This window comes from Thunnus thynnus, chromosome 2 (genome assembly GCF_963924715.1).
Source record: "Thunnus thynnus chromosome 2, fThuThy2.1, whole genome shotgun sequence".
Lineage (NCBI taxonomy): Eukaryota > Metazoa > Chordata > Actinopteri > Scombriformes > Scombridae > Thunnus > Thunnus thynnus.
This window is the reverse complement of record NC_089518.1, coordinates 15720768-15739574: the sequence shown is the minus strand read 5'-3', so window position 1 is coordinate 15739574 and position 18807 is coordinate 15720768. Positions and strand designations below refer to the sequence as shown.

The window sequence follows — 18807 nt, the reverse complement described above, 5'->3', positions numbered from 1 at the left end:
TTCTCATTTCATTAAAACAACAATCAAATGTTTACCAATGTAGTCATTGGACTTCCCAATATCATAATCCCACACAGAGATATCTAAAGTCTTCTTGGCCAGTTCGCTGTGTTTGATGTCGTAGCCGAATTCCTGAAATTTCAATCAAGACATACACTGAGTCATTAATTCCAAAGCCATTCTCCAACATTTTTTGTACCTGGGTTGAATATCAATCATTTGGGGATAATCTAATTTTTATTAATCATGGCTTTTCTCCATGAGTTCTCTTACAAACCTCATTAAACTCTGGGTTCAAAGTCCTCTTCTTGATCTGCGTTTTGCACTTGGCCTTCTTCCCCATGTCAGGTTTCAGGACTCTGTAAATTGCATATGTATGGAATTCAATTTGTGCCATTTTTGCATGCACATATTTACAGTATAAATGTACATCTCGTACTGCTCAACCTACATTTTGACATAAGGGTCAGAGTAGCCATTAGCATCCATGGCGGCCAGATGAACGCAGCGCACGACGCCCACGATCAGACGGTTCTGCTGGGTGCTGTACATGAGGGAGATCAGGATGCGACCGCGCTCCTCTACCTCTCCGCCATCTTTCCCAGTCTGGAAACACAGAGCAGAGGAAAGGAGGGGGGGATTTATGATAAGATTTGTATGAACTTCTGGAGAAATCTATCACGTTTAGACATGCTTGGAAATAAAGCATTGCCTCATCTTCGTAGAGGGCGATGCCTCGAGCTCCTCCGACTGTTGCGGTTCTCTTCGTCTGTGGGGGGGAACGAGATTACAGCAGGTCAAAAAGAGATTCAGACTAGGAGAACAAAGTACTGTTTGACTGTAACTGGATTCCACTCACAGGGGCAACTCTCTCGAGACACACGTTAAAGTTTTTCTTCTGGTTCAGTTTCAGTTTCTTCAGCGCCACTCGGGTTTCCCCAATAAACTCATTGTGCCCGAACTTGTCTTCATCACAGACAGACAGCCTGTAGAAATCAACAGAAGACAGATTAGGTTTTAAAACCTGCATACAGGGCTGTGTGATTTAAGTGTGACTGCTTGAGGTGGAGTATCCACCTGAGGGTCTTGCGCTGCATATCTTCATCTGTCAGGCCATGGTAGGTGAGCGTCTCATTCCACATGGGGTTGCGGGTGTTTCTCAAGGTCTTTGTGCGCAACTTTGTAGACTGTTAAATGCAAGGTAGATCAGGGCAAGGAAGTGGAAATATTTGAGGCATGTTACCGCTACACAAAATCTTATATCTGTGGTTTGTGCTATTTTATCACAGGAAGCATCAACAATCTACATGGTAATGCTTCCTATCAAAATGTGTTTTGGCAACCCTAACCTGCCCCATTCTCCACTGCAGTTCATGTAAAAATACTACAATGGAAATATACTTGTGACTTTTACTTTATTCATAATGTCTCAATGTCCATTTCTAGAAATCATGCCTATGGCAATTAACTGATTTTATCGGTTTGAACCACAAGGTGTCAGGCTTGAGCTTGCAGAAAGGCCTCTAATCAAACCACAGGGGTCCAAAATCACTATCCCTTCTTTTTTTGCTTAGCAGAATTTTAAGGGCATAAATCTTTTAAAAGAAGTAAATGCTTAATGTAGGAAAGGTGTGTGTTTACCTTACTAGCTCCTGGCAGCAGATGAAGCTTGACATAAGGATCTGCCAGACCATTTGAATCCATGGGCTTCAATCCCTGAGGATGAAAAGAGCACCGCGTCCATCATATCACGAACAGCAGAGAGCAATTAAGCTAAAGTGGCACTCAGGAGCTTTTTAACACAAGCCACTTGATTGTAATTGTCCCTATTTGTGAGAGTATGAGGAGAATAGTGGTACCTTTGCTTTGAGGATGCTACAGTGGAGACTGTTGCTTTCCTGTTCATAGAGCAGACTGAACTCTAGAGAGCCCAGAGTGGCTGAAAGAGACCCAGACCAGTCATTTCATTAGACAACAGAGACAGCAAGTCTGCTCGTGAATAATTAAGAGTATCAATACAAGGGAAGATTCTCTTGTAATTTAGCAACATTCAGGTTGTGAATTTGAGTGAGAATAAGCACTGCCACAGGATGTGAAGAGAGGTCCAAAAAATGTGTACAGATGAGTCTTGACCCACACTAGTGCTGCATATTCACAGGCTTTTATTTACTTATTTACTTAAATAGCAGAAAATCTCATTACAAAGCAGGAAGATATAAAAGAAAAAAAAAAAACCCACACAAGTCTCAAAGGGAGACATTCAGAAAATGAGGTCCGGGATGAAAAAAAAAAAGAAAAAAAAGACTGAAACTGCTGCCCACACAGATTTTCTTTGGAGGAGTTTCATTGCCTTCCATGTAGCTGTTGGGGGATAAAATATCCAATGTCATTTCTTATTTTCTTTTATAACTGTTAGCTATCCTGGGCCGAGTTTCACCACCAATTTACTGCTCCAAAAGCACAGATGCTCTTCCAACAAGATAAAGAGTCTACAGCCAGGCTGGCCATAATGTAAGGCTGTACTGCACAACTGTTCTTTGAGCTAAATGCTAAGAGCTGCATGGTCACAATGACAACGCTGACATGCTTATCATTTGACCTTATTATGGTGCTCAATGAAAAGTAAGGTGATCACCAAGGTATTCACAAATCATTGTGAGGGAGGATGCATGAATGTCTGTACTAAATGTCATGACAATCCATCTTATAGCCGGCAAGATATTTCATTCTGAACCACAAATGTCAACCTCATAGAGGCACTAGAGGAAAAGTCAGGGGATCGCCATGGTCTTTAGGATTCATCTTCTGGTAACCATGAATTGCTGTTGCCATCCCTTGAGCCTGACTAAAAATAAGCAACACTAGCTCTATCCACCTTTTTAATGATCAGATACATTTATACATTTGATTGGTTATATATAAAAATGCATACCTGTAGAGATCAGACCTCAAATTCTGATTATCAGACTATGTCACATTCAAAATCAAATTAAAAAACAAGCATACTTTGTTTAACCATAACCTTTCAAATTCTACTGAACATGCAGTATATTTACTTTTTAGACTGAAAGACCCAACGGAAACATTTAAAGTTATAATCAGTTGAACCACTGAGACATTCAGCACCGCAGGACTCACTGTTCTCACCCCTCACAGCAAATCTACAGGGAACAGACACATGAAACCACTACTATTTCTGCCATTTTCACTCTCAACACAGGGGATTGGATCAAACACAAGGGGAATCTATATCCTGTTAGCCCTGTTGCATCTTAAATTATTTGCACAGCTCCATATTCCCGGACCTCAATAAAATAAATTAACACCGAATCCCCCTGAGAGAGAATGAGGGCCGTTTGACGCTGCAGGCACAGAACACGAATGGCGTGTCACCATTCTCATCATTAAAATGGGATATTTAAAAAAAAACAACAAACAAACAAAAAAAAACCTGTACAGTTACACAGCTTATCACTATTGATTTACTGATTCACGTATTCCTCTGCTGTTGTTCTCGGATATTGATTTCCATGCTTCGATATCATATAGTGCTTATCATTTGTCATTTTCTACACGGCTCAATAGATAGACGCTGCCAGAATGATACTTGTTGATTGCTAAGACTATTGGGCAATTTATAGATATGAATTATTACCGGCAGTGAGTCAGAATCCCTGAACGGAACAGTAATGCTGCCAAATTAAGGACGTCAACACCCAATACTGTATGCTGCAAAACAATATGTTTTGCTTTATCTACATATAAAAACACCCCATCTGGTGCTATTTACCTGAAATGAGAGGAAGATGATCACTACTGTCAAACTGTACACGAGGTGAAATGAAACTAGACACATCAGCCACTTTACTCTATGAAAAGAGACAACAGATGGTGTACTCACTGGCTTCATCAGAGTCATAGTCGTTGACTTCCTCCTCCTCCGCAGCTGGGGGAGGTTGCTGTCGAGCGAGAGGAGCACTGTAGGCAGCGGGCTGCCTCCTGTCCTCTCGTACTGCGGAGGGCGCTCTCTGCTCTGGAGGAACTGCACCAGAAGAGTAGGCACCTCCATCTCCTGCCACTGAACCTACAACCACATTCAATCATCTGAGACTACATACAAAAAAAACACCACTGGGGATTCAATATCTGGCTTATAATTGGGGCCCCTCATGAGGATGTGCGCAGAGGTCCCAGCTGTGTCTCACCCTGCTGGACCATGGTGGCCTTACCAGCAGGCTGCGGTCTGGAGCTCTGGACAGGCACCATCTTCTTCATGACCACTGGGCTTCCCTGCCCTGCCTCTTCAGGACCTGCTCCACCCGTGGCCATGCGCACGGCTGATGGTTTAGGGGCCACAGGTGGGTAACCAGCGCGGTCCTGTGGCTCCAGCCCTAAAAATAAGCATGAATAGCATAATACAGTATATGCGCACTATACATAAGGGAGACACGCATAATCAAACCACTTCAGGCTCCTACTGCAGTGGAATCTATAATACTCCCTAGTCTATCTGGATACTTTTGATGTAGCTTTTTCGTTGCAAAGGCATTGACCTACATACACTACAACAAGCTGTGGCAGCCGACTACTGTACATGCAGCCGCTATATAGCCTTCCCGTCTATTCAAGCTACCCCTCTCTTTTATGGGGATATCACAATGCACAGGTAATCATGCTGAAAGTGTGAAATGATACAATATGACCCATCATGCCAGCACCACCTGGAGACACATCTCATGTCACAGCATGCACCTTCCGACAGCTTAATTGGGCTCTCCATCCCCCTCCTTTGTGACGGTGGGCGGTAGGCCTACTGCCAAATTTGGGAAGCAGATAAAAAGGTGTGATGGTTGGGAAAAGAGCAATGAGAGGCAGGGTTGTAAGAGGACTGGTGCACAGATGCTGGTGTAAGAGGTGGTGCATTGAAAAACTGTTTAAAGTCTAATTGAATTTAATATTAATTTCTGCTAAAAACCTTACTTGTGTACTTATTTGGTCAAAATTGTAATGACCAAAAAGATAGAGACTGAAGATGTTGGTTCTGTAATTTGATTGGTGCAATATCTGGTGGGGCAGAAATATGTCACTTCAAGTCCAATGGCCACACAGGCTTTACCAGCTCCAGCTGGGGGATGGGGGGGGGTGGGGGTGGTGGGGTCAACATTGTTAGGCGTTGATTATCCTCATCTGTGATTAGAGCGCACACTACGTTAACTCTGCTGATCAGTTACTCTGTGTTGTGATTCTGATGATGCAATAATGTACAAGCACTGAGATTTGACATTCTGGTCATTTGCCATCATCGTATCTGGACCCATGAAAGAACGGCCAATGTTAACTAGACCTCCTGTATAATGTGGGACAACACCGAGTGTGCAGGAGCTGCCAATGACTCAGCAGTTGAGAAAAACCCTGCATGTATTCATGTTTGTAATATACAACATATGGTGTTATCCAGTGACACACCACCATTTCCTTGCTGTCAGCTGTCCATCAACTGATGTTGTGGGAAATGCCCACTTGAGGTTTGAAGCTTAGATGTTGTTTCCACAAATCTGCTGAAAAAAAAAGTTTAATCCTCTTTTGAAAATGGAAGAATATGCATAGTTGATTCTGTCTTAAACATTCAAATTTCAGCTTGACTTAAAAAAAACAACAACTGGAAGCTCTGCTGAGAAATGTAAATCTCACAAGCAGTTTAGGTAGTTTAGCAGATTTGTTTTTAAAGATTTTTAGATACAGAAATGTTCTGACCAGTGGCCCAACTCTTAAGAGAGACAGAATGTAAACCCATTGATTGCGACAACAATCCAACAGGTCGACAACATATGGTAATAAGGACCTGCAAGTCCTCCAAAGTAAACATCCATTATATCTGAAAAAGACTGGTTAAAAGGTGCAGAGGCAAATATCGGCTGTGTCTACCTGGTGGTTGTGGCTGGGTTGCTGACCCCCTGGGCTCAGAGGCTGGTGGTCCTTGGGGCTCAGCTGCATCCTCTCTTGGTTTAGATAACGGCATGGGCGCAGGTAGGAAATGTTTAGGAAAACCTTTAAAGAACCAGGCACCAGACCTCTTCCACACCTGAGAAAACAAACTCAATATGTGTTGTGGGGTTCCCAATTGAGTTTATTCCTTTATTTGTTCACTGGTGTAAAGCACTCACCTCTCGCTGTTCTCTGCAGATCTTGCATAGCCACACAGCGCGTGGCCGACTGCTGCACTGTGTACCACACTTGGTACACATGTTCTACACGACAGGGAAAAAAAATGTGCAGCCGTTCGCCATTTACAACGTTATTACAAATACACAGCTCACAGACCATGACCTGTTGTCAACTTTGGTTTGAATTGCAGCAGAGGAGAGGGTTGATTTTTTTTTGCCTTGTAATAATTGGCTGACTCATTACCTACCTTTTTGCAGTCTTCACACACCACTGAGCTGACCCCGGGTGAGCCAAGCTGCTCCCCACACAGCACGCAGCGGGACACTCCATCCCCACACACAGTCTTCTTCATGTCGTCCAGGCGGTTTATCAAGCGCCTGCAGCAGCACAGGGTGACATCTCATTTAAAATGTCACCGTTAATTATCCCAGGTCAAAATGTATGCACCTCATTAGTCTCAACAGGTGATATTGTTTTCATACAGACGTATTGTTGGAGAAACCACTCCATGTTAAACAATGGCTCACCCAATCCTCTCCTGTTCCATGGCCTCCATTTTCTCAGCACGCGCAATCACGCTGTTTATAATCTCTTTCTCTTCATCTGTCAGGTCTGGACCAGAACCAGGGCCTGGCTGCATGGTCCAGTTGCCCCTGTCAGCCAAACATATTCTCCAGTTACACTGCTGACAATTTCATGATACGACGACATCCAATCACACATTTGCCTATAAACACACACACACACTTTGCATTCAATGTTTGGACACATGGAGCAAACAGAAAAAAAAAAAATCTGCACAGACGTAAGCAGATTGTGCACAATACATATACACACATCACATATCTATGAATGAACATGCATCCACAATATCAACACACACACATCGCTTTCTGGCAGATACACACAACGCAGAGGGGGAGATGAGAGAGACTGAGTAGGAGTTTATCTACTTACTGCTCTTTATCGCTGTGTCACAGATCAAACATCAGAGGGATGCAGGTGAAACAGAGGATTACAGTTTAGTGTTGGTACAGCCATGATGACGGATGACAGCACCGAAAGTGTTCTGATAAATCAAGCTTACCTCGCATGCATGGTTCTCTGCCTGTCGTTGGACACCCAGCGATCCGAACTGCTGCTCATCACTGTGTCCGTCATGGCTACACTATCACAGTCTGCAGGTGGACACAGAAAAACCGAGAGATGAATGCAGCATGAAGAAGACAAACAATATTTGACTGAGCTCTGTATTTAAAAGTTCCTAATTTTAGGTGGGAAATGGTTTGGTTGGTTTTGACAAGTATAGTCAGAAGTCATTAAATTCATGATTCGTCCAGACTTAAATCCTCAAATCCACACTTTTAGCTATTCCCTGTTCTTATCTCATACTTATGCAGCACTAACAGACACAGTGGGATGCTCTCTCTCATCAGAGAGGACATTTGTTCCAAATGTGTGAGCCCGGACAGTGCTGAGCTCAAATTGGCAAACCACCAGGTAGACTTAATTGCAGCAGAGTGATGTGAGGCTACATGGTGACCTCACATTGGTGACCATCATTAGACAAACAACCTCTAATACGAACACAGATCAATTACATTTTCCAGAGAAGTAATGATCACTTTTTTCCCCCTCTTCATCTACTTGCTTCCTACGAATTTACATATCAAGCCTGAAATAGCAACAATATATCAGCTACCAATTGCAATGTAAGCACATCTCCTGGTGCCAAATCCACCGCCTAATCAGCACAATCTCCTTATGCGAAGCCTATTTTATCTTTTCTTTCCACAGACATATTGAGCTAATACATGAGCACAGGAAAACATTGCAAAAGATGGAACACAAACACAATGGATCTGTTAAATATGAGCATAAGCTTCACTGACATACAGGGGAAGAGTTGTTTAGTGTGTGTACGGTGAAGGGTACAAAGCTTTTGTGACTGGAGTGAAATGATGGTGAAGGGGGTGGTCTGGGTTTTTTAAAATTTATGTGCACTTTCCACGTAAGGGTTTCACAAATTGGGGGTGGTAAGACTAGTTATTTTAGCAGCTGTAAGTGAGGCTGTAAAAAAAAAAAAAAGTGTTCGAGTTTGTGACTCTACACACATAAAAGAAACAGATGGTTCCAGATTGCAGGAGTGGCTCAATTATACTTCGACAAAGGGGGAGGAGGAGGAGGAGAGAAGAGGAGGAGGAGGAGGAGGAGGTGGTGAGCTTGTACTGTCAAGGATTTTTAAAGTTTAGAGTCTTTGTTTGCAGCGTTTCCAACTGTTCATGGTGACTTAGTCGAGGTACAAAGTGGTGTCTGTGTATTTGCAGTTCTCAACTATTTAGACTCTCTTTCCTGGGATGCTGGTGGGACTCAGGATGCAGGTGAGCTCCTCGTGCACTGAGGTTCAGTTGGGTGTCTGACTTAAAAAAAAAAAAAAGACAACTGCAATCTCTGTATTTCTCAAAAACAAAGTCAGGAGACGAAAGCAGACAATGAATCACCTCATGACCTCACCTCAAAACACATCTGCAGATTTGTCAGCCTATTGATTGCAAATAAATTTGCTCAAAAAGATCAACGCATGACATGATTATTTATTTCTGTTTTTGTCCCCCAGTATGCCACCTTCTTCTCTGACATCTGTAGGAAGTTATTGTCACTCGTTTTTTGTGTGGGGAAATAAAAACTGGACAGTTTGCAGCCAAGAAGAGAGTCACCGTTGCTGAGGAGGAGTCCAAGAACGGTTGTGTCATCAGGGTATTTTAAGTACATAATGACAGGAGATTAGATTTTGCAATCGTTTGTGTACATGGATCAAAAAAAAAAAAAAAACAGGCTGAGAATACAGCAAAGTGGTAATGATTACAGCGGGAAACGGCGAGTTGTCAGCTGAATTTCTCGCACTTGACGCACTGACAATGTAAGTTAATCTCAAAGTGACATGGTAAAGATGATACAAAGATGTCAACAGAAATCAGTGAGGCGAGTGCCTTTGGGCAAGTCTGCTGAGTGAGTGAGTGTGTGTGTGTGTGTGTGTGTCTGGGTGCCCTGTGTATTTGCTTCAAGTGTCAGCCAGACAATACATGGAGGGATGCTGTTGCTGCCACAGGCTGGGGGATACAGAGATGTATGTCCTGAGGGCAAGTACCGACAGTCAGAGAAGACCAGCAGGCTCAGAAAAGGAGCAACAACGTCCTCTCAGAGGGGCTAAAAGCCTCTCGAGCCTCAACTGTGAACTGAGAACTGTGGCAATGCAGGACGGGGAGACTGCAGGTACTATACGGTAGAGACGGACAACAAGGGAGGAATGCATAATGGGGAAGATGCATAAAGGGAGAATCGATACGTTTCTCCTGTCTTCAGCTTTTCAGACGCAATCATTTCACAGCAGTGAAAATCTTGCACTGTAGATGGTTATAGAAAGTGACGGAGGGAGTGAACGGGAGGGTGCGCCACTCTCTCTCTCTCTCATTCAGCTGCTTGTATTATACTGCGTAATGTCAGGCTACATACCTTATGGAGGTCTAATCTGTTGCTGCGCTGCCTGCGGGATTCACAGAATAACAAATTTGCTGTGCTATCAATAGACTCTCTGGGTGTGGGCTTTTCCCTCTGCTGCTGTTGCTGCATCCAGCCAACAGTGGCACGGCAGTCCTTGGGGAGCGTTTGTCTTATTCTGCTTTTCAGCAGCAGTCTGACGGTTCAGACATAACTCTAACTGTACAGTTCATATCATACAGTATACAGTGAGGCTCTTAAGCGTGGCCCTCCTTCACTGGCCAAAAATGAATAACACCACTTTTGCTTAACATGACTGTCCTGGACAGGTAGATGGAGAGAGAAAGAGGGGAGGGGAGGAGGAGAGGCATTCAGACTTGGGCTGTGTAATCACTGTCTGTCTGGTAATGTGGATATACTGATGTCAATGCATCACATATGCAGACTGCTACGGCGAGCATCTTTGCTGAAGGTGACAATCCAAAGATAATATACACATATTCCTGTCTGTTTGATGCTTCAGGCACAGAAAAACACAGCTTGGTTTCATGTACTGTACATTCGGAGAGTTTTTACATCTCAAAAAGTTTGACACGTACATGTTCAAAACGTACCAGAGGCCAATTATAATGGGCTGTCTGGACCAAAATGTCATATTGAGCCTCGTTATTCTGCAGTCATGACACCACTGTGACCCTCAGTCAGACTACATCCCCTATGCTGTCAAGGTTATAAATGCAACACATCTGCGTCATCTGCACCTCTAACTTGGTGCCACAGTCATCTTGTACATGTGTTCCTCCTGTATGAGATGACTCAGTCAGGTGGTGGGTTCTTCTCTGGAGAGCAGCAGATATTTTCCTGTGTTTTTTTTTTTTTTTCAAAATGTCATGAAGCCTCCAATTTCAGACATGGCAGTGATACCCGGGAACTGTGCGAGCAACACCACACACACACACACACTAGTGTCTACAAATACACCAGGCATGAATAGTAACAGATCCTACGTGAGATGACAACAGGAAAGACCAGAGGGAGAGCTTCGACTCAGATAGTCATCTGCCGTATCATCATAAGTCATCCATGCAGCAGGATCTCTCCTATATAGAATTTCATATGGGGGTGGAGATGCTCAATTTAGAAACCTGCATCTCTCCTTTGGGCCTAGTCAATACAAATCTGCATCCGTACATCTTCAGGGATGCATACATACAGAGCATAACCTACACACAAAGCACTTGAAGGCCATTTTTAGAAAACACAGCCATGCATTCTCCTTGGATACTTGAAGTGAATGCTCAGTGTGAGTAACTCAAGTGACGTCTTATCAGGCACTTTCAAAGATTTATGTTGTTATGTGACTTTCAATAGCAGGTGAGTGACTCATTACTGCAGAATAGATGACTGGAAATGGAGTGGACTGGAAAGTTTGGGGGGTTTTTTTTCAAGATTTTTGTATGCGCTTGTTGAATGAAGAACTGAAAAAAGCAGGCGGGGTGACAACAAGGCAACAAGGCAACAAGGCATTGATGGATTGATCCAACATGGATCATTATGGATGCACTACCCGGAGCTTAAGTGGGGGATGGGGATAGAGGGAAGAAAGTCATCTCCAGTTCCTTTGGACTGAGATCAACAAAAATAGAATGTGCAAAAGCAAGGTTTTACTCCTATCGTCATCATAACGCAATGACTGCGGAAACAATCAGTTGATTAGTCAATCAACAGAAAATTATTCATTAGTTAGGCTATACTAAAAATGGAATCATCCAAGTCATTTATTAAAGAAAAAAGTCACACATTAGCAGTTTCCAGCTCCTCAAATGTAAGGATTTGTTGCTTTTCTCTATATTTATATCATTATACATTGAACATATTTGGGTTTAGGGCTGTTGGTCAGACAAAACAACAATTTGAACATGTCACATGTGCTCTGGGAAATTATTATGGGTGTTTTTCGTTTTTTTTTACTATTTTCTCATACATTAAACAATTAATCATTCACCTTGATGTATTCATTGCTAAAAAGGGCAGTGACTTGGTTGACTCCATCTGTACTATACAACATACTTGACAGGATAACAGCAACTGTGCCATTAATTTGATTTTCTGTTAACACCCTACTATGTGTCCTATTTGTACATGTATTGAATATAATGACACTCCAACACCACATGGGACTGCACTTGAATTCCAGGGCAAGAATTCCCTCGACACCATCCAAGAGGGACATTTCTAAAATGGGTTAATGAGGATTGGAGATCAATGCCAAGTCCTGAAATTGGTTTCACTTTCATTTATCTTTGATCAGGCCTCTATTCCTATTTTGATGCCTGGGGCTACGTCTTACTTATGTATATTGGAGGGCGCCATAAAGATCTCCACCCAACCGTCCACCAACAGCCCTTACCACTGGCCGATGCAGAGTCCCTGCGGGCTCAGATCAGCACTTTCTTCCAAACCATTTTCCAAGGTGCTAAATAGATGTCAGACTTGATATTCATGTCAGCACAGCATATCCACTCTACCAGTGATTTAATAATCCTGGTGTAACCATACACATTTCTATCAGGTTGCCGTGACCATTAATGTTTCAGCAGCCATAACACACTGCGCTGTTTCCCATTACTGGTTCAATAACCTTACAACCATATGCAATTTTTCAAATGGCTGCAAGAAACGAGCTCAGCTACAACATTCTTTAACTGAACCATTACTAGGCTCATACTGCCTTGTATGGCTTTATAATTTATCCTGCTGTAAATAAATAATGATTATTGAGATGTCTGGTATAAAATAAAAGTGACACTGACATCCTCTCCAAAATTCTGATTTTCATATTGTTAGAACCATCCAACAGACTTTGTGAAGTTTAAAGATTTGAGTTTTAACATTGTGTTACGCAGTGTCTTGAAAAAGAAAAAAAACATTAAATCATCTTTCTAAACCAAAAGAGATGAGTTAAAGTGGAGAAAGTAAATAACAATTTTTTGGTCATCATTTTTTTGCTCTACCATCTGGCCCGGCTGTATCTCAGATTGTTTTATGTATTATGAAACAGAACAGAGTCTGAAATCCTCAGACAGGAGACTCCTGGCTGGTCTACAGATACGACTGTCCTGTGGTGATCTGGAACATCACGCATGTGCTGAGAAGACTAAAAAAAGAGTTTTTTTTTCCTTTCTATAAATACAGACTTTTTCAAGAGCCGATCAGAAGTCACATTCATCACTAAAATATCCTTTAAAAACGAAAGGAAAATAATATGAGAAGGTTTCCTGGTACAAATACACAGCAGCATTGATAACCTTGGACACGGTTCAATATGGTTTGAGCGGCAAGAAAAATAAAAAGGATGCATGTATGTAGTTTATCTTTTTGCTCACAAGTCGGTCAAATTCACCTGCTAAACTGGCAGAGAGCATTTGCAATTATGCTAATATCTCAACTTAAAAATCCAAACCTCATTGACAATTGCAAGAACAAAAATTAATAAATAAATATGGTATTTCATTCCAAAAGACACGGCAAACAACTGAACCGACTGCAGTATAAGACAACCCCATTAATGGTTGTTAGTGCCGAGTTATGAGTCATCAACAGACCTTCACTTAAATGTACTGAAAACGTGAACGAATTTACAATACCTTGACTCACACATACTGTACGCTACCTGACATCAAGAAGCACAACCAGCTGCTCCCTCACACTCTGTGGTGACACATGAGGGCTGAAGGTCAGTGATGCTAACATCAAAAAGAAATTCAAGGCCTGTGCAGAGAATAAAATGTCCAATCTTATAACTAGTACCACCACACAGCTGACCAAGCCATAAACACGGCATCATTGTGTCCAAATACAGCCTCACAGAGCCGCTACCATGGACCCAGACCTGTTCGAATTTAAAGGATGAGGCTGGTGTTATTCTAAAACAATAAAAAAGGTTCAAAACAGTTCATAATGCCATGTTCCTTTTCACGAGATTTGTTGAAGAAATATATTGAATACCACCGGATTTCATCAGAAACCATGATATCAGAATCGTGTTGGATTATTTCATGTTTAAATAATGTTATCACATTCCCCTGTTGCTGCACAATGATCCTAAATCTGACCACCATTTGGTTTCATACACTAGCTTCCCACAGTACTCAGCTACTGGTGTCTAATGCTTACACACCAGGCGAGTGGGGAGAAAAGGTGGGAAAGACCAAACACACAAAGTAGCCACCCACTGCTAGTTGCATGGCACATCTCCATCCATCCCCCATAGAGGGCTGTGAGATGCCAACATACTGTAGCAACACACCGAGGCCTGGACCTGGGCAAGATTGTAAAGCACTGCACCAAGAAGCCCTCCACTGCAGGAAGAAAACATCACTCAGCATTTTTTAATTATTTACAACTCCCACTCCCAGTGCCTTTCACTCTGAATAAGTCCCCCCCTTTAAGGCATTACTATGCATTTTATGGTGCTCAGATCTTGATCAAACACTAACAGTGGATTTGGGGAAAAAACCATCATAGTTGGCCAGACAAAAATGACTGAACTCATTGGGCTCTATTTTGGGAAACAGTACGGATGTTCAGGCTATTGGTCTTTTGGGTCTGTGGCATCGACGTAGTATGCATGTTTTCAGTCAGACAATGGTGTTGACAGGGACCATCTGCGGGACCATCTGTGAGGACTCTTCACCCTTCAAATGTGAGAGTGTTGCGCTGTTTCAACTACATTCTCAAGGCAGGCATGGCTCCAGGTCCCGCATCGCTGGAGAACAAACAGGAAAGACCATCCAGTGACCAACAAGCTACCGTGCTGTTATCCCGCTATCACTTCAGCCCTATCCAACAGACCTAAACAGGGTGGGTGCTGGGAGAAAAAAAAAAAAAACAGCCTGGTGCATTTTCATTCTTAAATCCACCCAAAACACAGTGAATTAGCAGTCTATATCTTATACAGTATGTCTCGTTTCTAGTAATCATCCTAAAATCTAGCAGAAAAAAAACATCTGCTGATACATTTTCTCCGACAATTTGCTGTAATTCAGCGACTGCTTTTGTTCCGGCCTTATTTGAGGACTACTGAAGTAAACAGCGATCGGACATGGAGCGCTCAATTAACTGCACTACTGCGAGAGCCTGCAGTAAGTCTTAAATTTGCTTGGCTGTTGGTGATTCATCCCTGTATGCCCCAGAGGTAAGAGGTGGGACTTGGAGAACTGGCTGCTGATGTATTGGCCAGTAATGCTCCTTCAATTTCCTCCCATCTTATCTCAGGGAAACAAGTACTACCAGACAGGGGCATTAAATCAGCACGCTAAAGGTCTGTTGTAAAAACACTGCATGCATCTATTTCCTACTAACCAGAAGTAACCTACAGTCCAGTCGGTGGTCTGTTGAGATAATCTACATGGCTCAGAACATATAAAGGGATGTCAGATCTGCCATCAATCCCACGGTGGGATGGCCGTGATCCTGTCTCTTTGTTGCACCGCTTTGAAGATCTGGCACGGCTCAGCAGCTGGATATCTGACCCTCCCTCTTGTCCAACCAGCAAACTAGCAGCTACAATGCCCCTGGGTGTTTTTAGCAGATCTCTTTTGGCAAACGAGAGCTTGTTCTAGTCTGGAAACACTGCGGCACTAAAAATAATCTGTAGCCCCAACTTTTGAGACAAAAACTCCTGTCGGAGAGACTTGAGATGAAGGGGAGCAAGGGCATCACTGCAGCTACAACCTATGCACAGAGGTGATGTTAATCAATTAAATGAATGTGTAAGGGACTCTAAATGGTATTGGACATGGGAGAAACGATGCTTACATATAGGCTGCTGTTATAGAATCAATCACAGCCCGATACAAGACAACAGCAAGGCAGTTTTGGATTTTTTAACTCCTTGTGCTCTTGGGGGAACTTTGTTTAAAGGCCACATTAATTACATCTGTCTTTTCCAATATGCCAGAGCGTTTAGGCAGATCTAATCACCAGTTGTAGAGAGGCTGGTGAATCGATTCTGATCCACCGCTCTGATGAGAATCTGAAGATGAGGCCACTCCCTTCTGAAGCTCGACCACAAACGGAAGAAAAAAATGTCTCCTCATACTGTACAACAGACGTAAAGCTTTGCTCAAAAACAGGACGCAGACACCTTCCGATATTAGAATATAACGTATAATTTGGGATCGAAGCTCCATGTGTGGATTGTGAAGAACACAGAGGAACATAGAGTCACGCACCTTTACCAACTGTGACCATGGTAACAAGCAAGATCAGAAGACGAGAATCAGAATGATTAAATGCTGCGTGTGTGTGTGTGTGTGCCCACCAGTCTGTGTTATCATACTACCTGTGCCAAATTTCAAAGCCCGTCCAGAATGGGTCACAGTTTTAGTAACGGTGTCAGTGGATCACGAAACGTGGTTGCAAATTGACCGTAATGATGCATCTCAACAGTCACAGCTGAAAAGACAGTATGGTTGGAGAGGAAGACAAGATGAAGGCCTGGGACTCTGAGTACAGTCTCCTTGCATCCTTCAGCTTTAAATAATGCAGTTAGCGTGCAGAGCACTTACTTCATTCCTCCATCTTTTTTCACCTTTTCCTTTTCCCTGCACTCTACGTTTCTCTCATTCCCTCATGTTTTATATGACGTTTTCTCTTAATTCTCTCTTGCCTAATTTCATTTTTATCTCTGCACACAGAAGAGTGTGGTAGGCTGACAGAGCAATAGAAAGAGAGAGGTACCAGCATAAGGGTGTAGTCCAATCACTACTGTAGTTGCTCATGTGAGAGGAGGCAGCTGCAGATATCTCAGACTGTTCATTCAGTCTTTTCTCCCCTCCCCCATTTAATCCCCATGCTTCAGGTCTGTAGGAGGAGTTGGAGATGGTGGAACTGGGAGGCGGATTCCCAGCTCCTTTTTTTCTGTCCTCCTTCCATACTAACACTAGCAGCAATTAACTGCTTTGGTCCCAGTAAGTCAGTTTACAACGCACACTGCGCTGTAATGACCCACGGGTGCAGAATGAGATAACATCACAACAAGTAGGCGACTGAATCACCTGTCCTGTGGCACAGCTGGAGTTGAGAGCTGCCCTGCCCACGTCAGCATTTGGAGGCATCACTGATGTTTTCCTCCTAGATTGCAGGCACATCAAGCCCCAGTGTGCGCTCCTAAAAATCCTGCAGCAACGCCCAGGGACTGCAACCACACAATCTCCCACATGACTTACCAGGTCTATTTTCTTATATCAGATCTGCGACCAGGAAGCATCCTTGTTTTAATTCATCTTGAAGGGGGGATTAAAACGTCGCCTATCTGAGCAAGAGTTAAATTTACCATAGTCATTCATGAATAAGCTGAGTACATAATCACAACACCAAAGCATGCTGTAGTAAATCAATGCAACAATTCAAAATAAGGAGGCAATCAGCTCCATCGAACATCTCTTCATGAATGACAGGAACATTCTGCTGCAGAGCAGTGTTTTCACTAAGTCGTGTTTTCCCTAAAACAAAGGAATCAATCAAATGTTCATTTACATAATTGGTACCTCACATAGGTTAATTAGCAGCAGCAGCTTCATGCATACAGACCGCACTGCACACATTCACAAATGTTCTTTTTTTTTTTTCATTTAGATGACTCAGTTAGTAACTGGCTCATAGAGACAGTGAAAATCTGTTTCCATCAAATTCAATAAATACATGCAATGAAATATGTTCCCTCGTAAGAGATCATCTGGTCCCTCTCTCTCTCTCTTGTGAATGAAATGCTGCATTCATTCAACTTGTAAATGAGAAAATCTAATTCACTGAGTCACTGGCCACACGCAATAACCTCAAAGTGATTTCAGGTCGAGGATGCAATGTTTGAAAATCCTTCGAAGGCGATTGTAAAAAACCTACCTGAGAGTCCAGCCCAGCCTCTCTCTCTCGCAGTGCTGAATGATGCGGACTAAATTTCTGTGCAACGCTTGGATCCGACCACAGAGTCAGTCATTGCGCATGGTTCCTGTCACCAAAACCCCGAGTTTTTATTTTTTTTCTTGTAGGAGTAGTCTGTTGCTACAGTCACCGCGGATCTCCACAATGCGTGGGAACTGGTCTTCTTCTATCCTGCGTGGAGGATGGAAAGCCCTTGGTACCCTGGGAAGGAAACCCCTGGATCTGAAGTGATAACACTGATGCTTAAGTGGACAGTCATCACCTGATCAAATTCTCTCTATAACAGCGCAGTGCATAGATGTGTCTCATGAACCATGCAGCCCCATCGATTAATCACTGACAGTTTGAGAAGATCTTCTAATAACTGCGCTTTTATTTTCTTCTCACATTGCAGCAAGATATCATATGGTTGGGACTTTACAAAGTTTAACTGGCATTTGAGTGCAATTGTAAAAAGAATTAAGCCACTATTCTCTTTTTATCTTAAGAGTCTTTTTTATTGTTTTCCTTTTGAGTTTAAATGTATCCTTGTGTGTATAAGTATACACACTTAAAAATATCTACTTGTTGGCAGCAAACAAGTATGGCTACCTGAATACTTTCATGTTTCCTATATAATCATTAAATGTGCCAATGTCCAGTCAGAAAAGTATATGTTTTGCAGCAAAAATGCAATCTCAAAGAAATAGACACTAAAATCCTCACATCAGTGTCTCAATTAAAAGAGCAAACCTCTCCTTTGATTCTACTGTGGAGACATTGCGCCATCTAATGGATTAAGTATTCATTGCGCCAAAAAGAGGATGAAACTCGCGCTTTCTGCTTTATTACGGGGTATATTTCTGTTTAATAAAATTTGAATTGGTACGAAAAAATGCAAACACACTCACTGGGAGAACAGTTTGCATTTATAGTAATAGACGCACAGCTTTTTAGCGGTCAAACTGTATATTTTGCCACACCTACACACAAGAAAAGACTGCGGAAGACACAAGATTTACATCCTTTGTACTTCCGTGTTCGCATCCCGCCACAGGAAGACTCAGAAAGGAGCAGTATATACGTGCTGTTTAAATTCTGAGCAGAAATGTTTGAGGACACGTTCAACATACTGATATCTGTATAAGTATGAAACGTAGATCTTCCTCAAAATTGGCTTTGGTAAAGAGAGCACCCAGTACGCATGCGTGACCCAAA

General features: G+C 42.5%; 1 protein-coding gene across 4 annotated transcripts in view; it reads right to left on the bottom strand.

The window, feature by feature from the left end:
* Positions 1-18807, bottom strand: part of LOC137194205 (rabphilin-3A-like) — a 38444-nt gene that overhangs the window by 2829 nt on the left and 16808 nt on the right. The window contains exons 1-17 of one of the 4 annotated variants that reach the window (XM_067605861.1): positions 17572-17859; positions 7253-7343; positions 7123-7134; positions 6693-6818; positions 6413-6542; positions 6165-6248; positions 5926-6082; positions 4230-4391; positions 3902-4084; positions 1860-1939; positions 1642-1716; positions 1078-1187; positions 860-986; positions 713-769; positions 452-606; positions 278-359; positions 36-132 (exon numbers count right to left, since the gene is read on the bottom strand). In XM_067605861.1, coding sequence (XP_067461962.1) covers positions 36-132; positions 278-359; positions 452-606; positions 713-769; positions 860-986; positions 1078-1187; positions 1642-1716; positions 1860-1939; positions 3902-4084; positions 4230-4391; positions 5926-6082; positions 6165-6248; positions 6413-6542; positions 6693-6818; positions 7123-7134; positions 7253-7326 — 1711 coding nt within the window. In that variant the 5' untranslated portion in view covers positions 7327-7343; positions 17572-17859. Of the gene's footprint in view, positions 1-35; positions 133-277; positions 360-451; positions 607-712; positions 770-859; positions 987-1077; positions 1188-1641; positions 1717-1859; positions 1940-3901; positions 4085-4229; positions 4392-5925; positions 6083-6164; positions 6249-6412; positions 6543-6692; positions 6819-7122; positions 7135-7252; positions 7344-17571; positions 17860-18807 lie in introns of those variants that run through there. The other 3 variants (XM_067605871.1, XM_067605880.1, XM_067605889.1) reach the window with 3 other exon arrangements.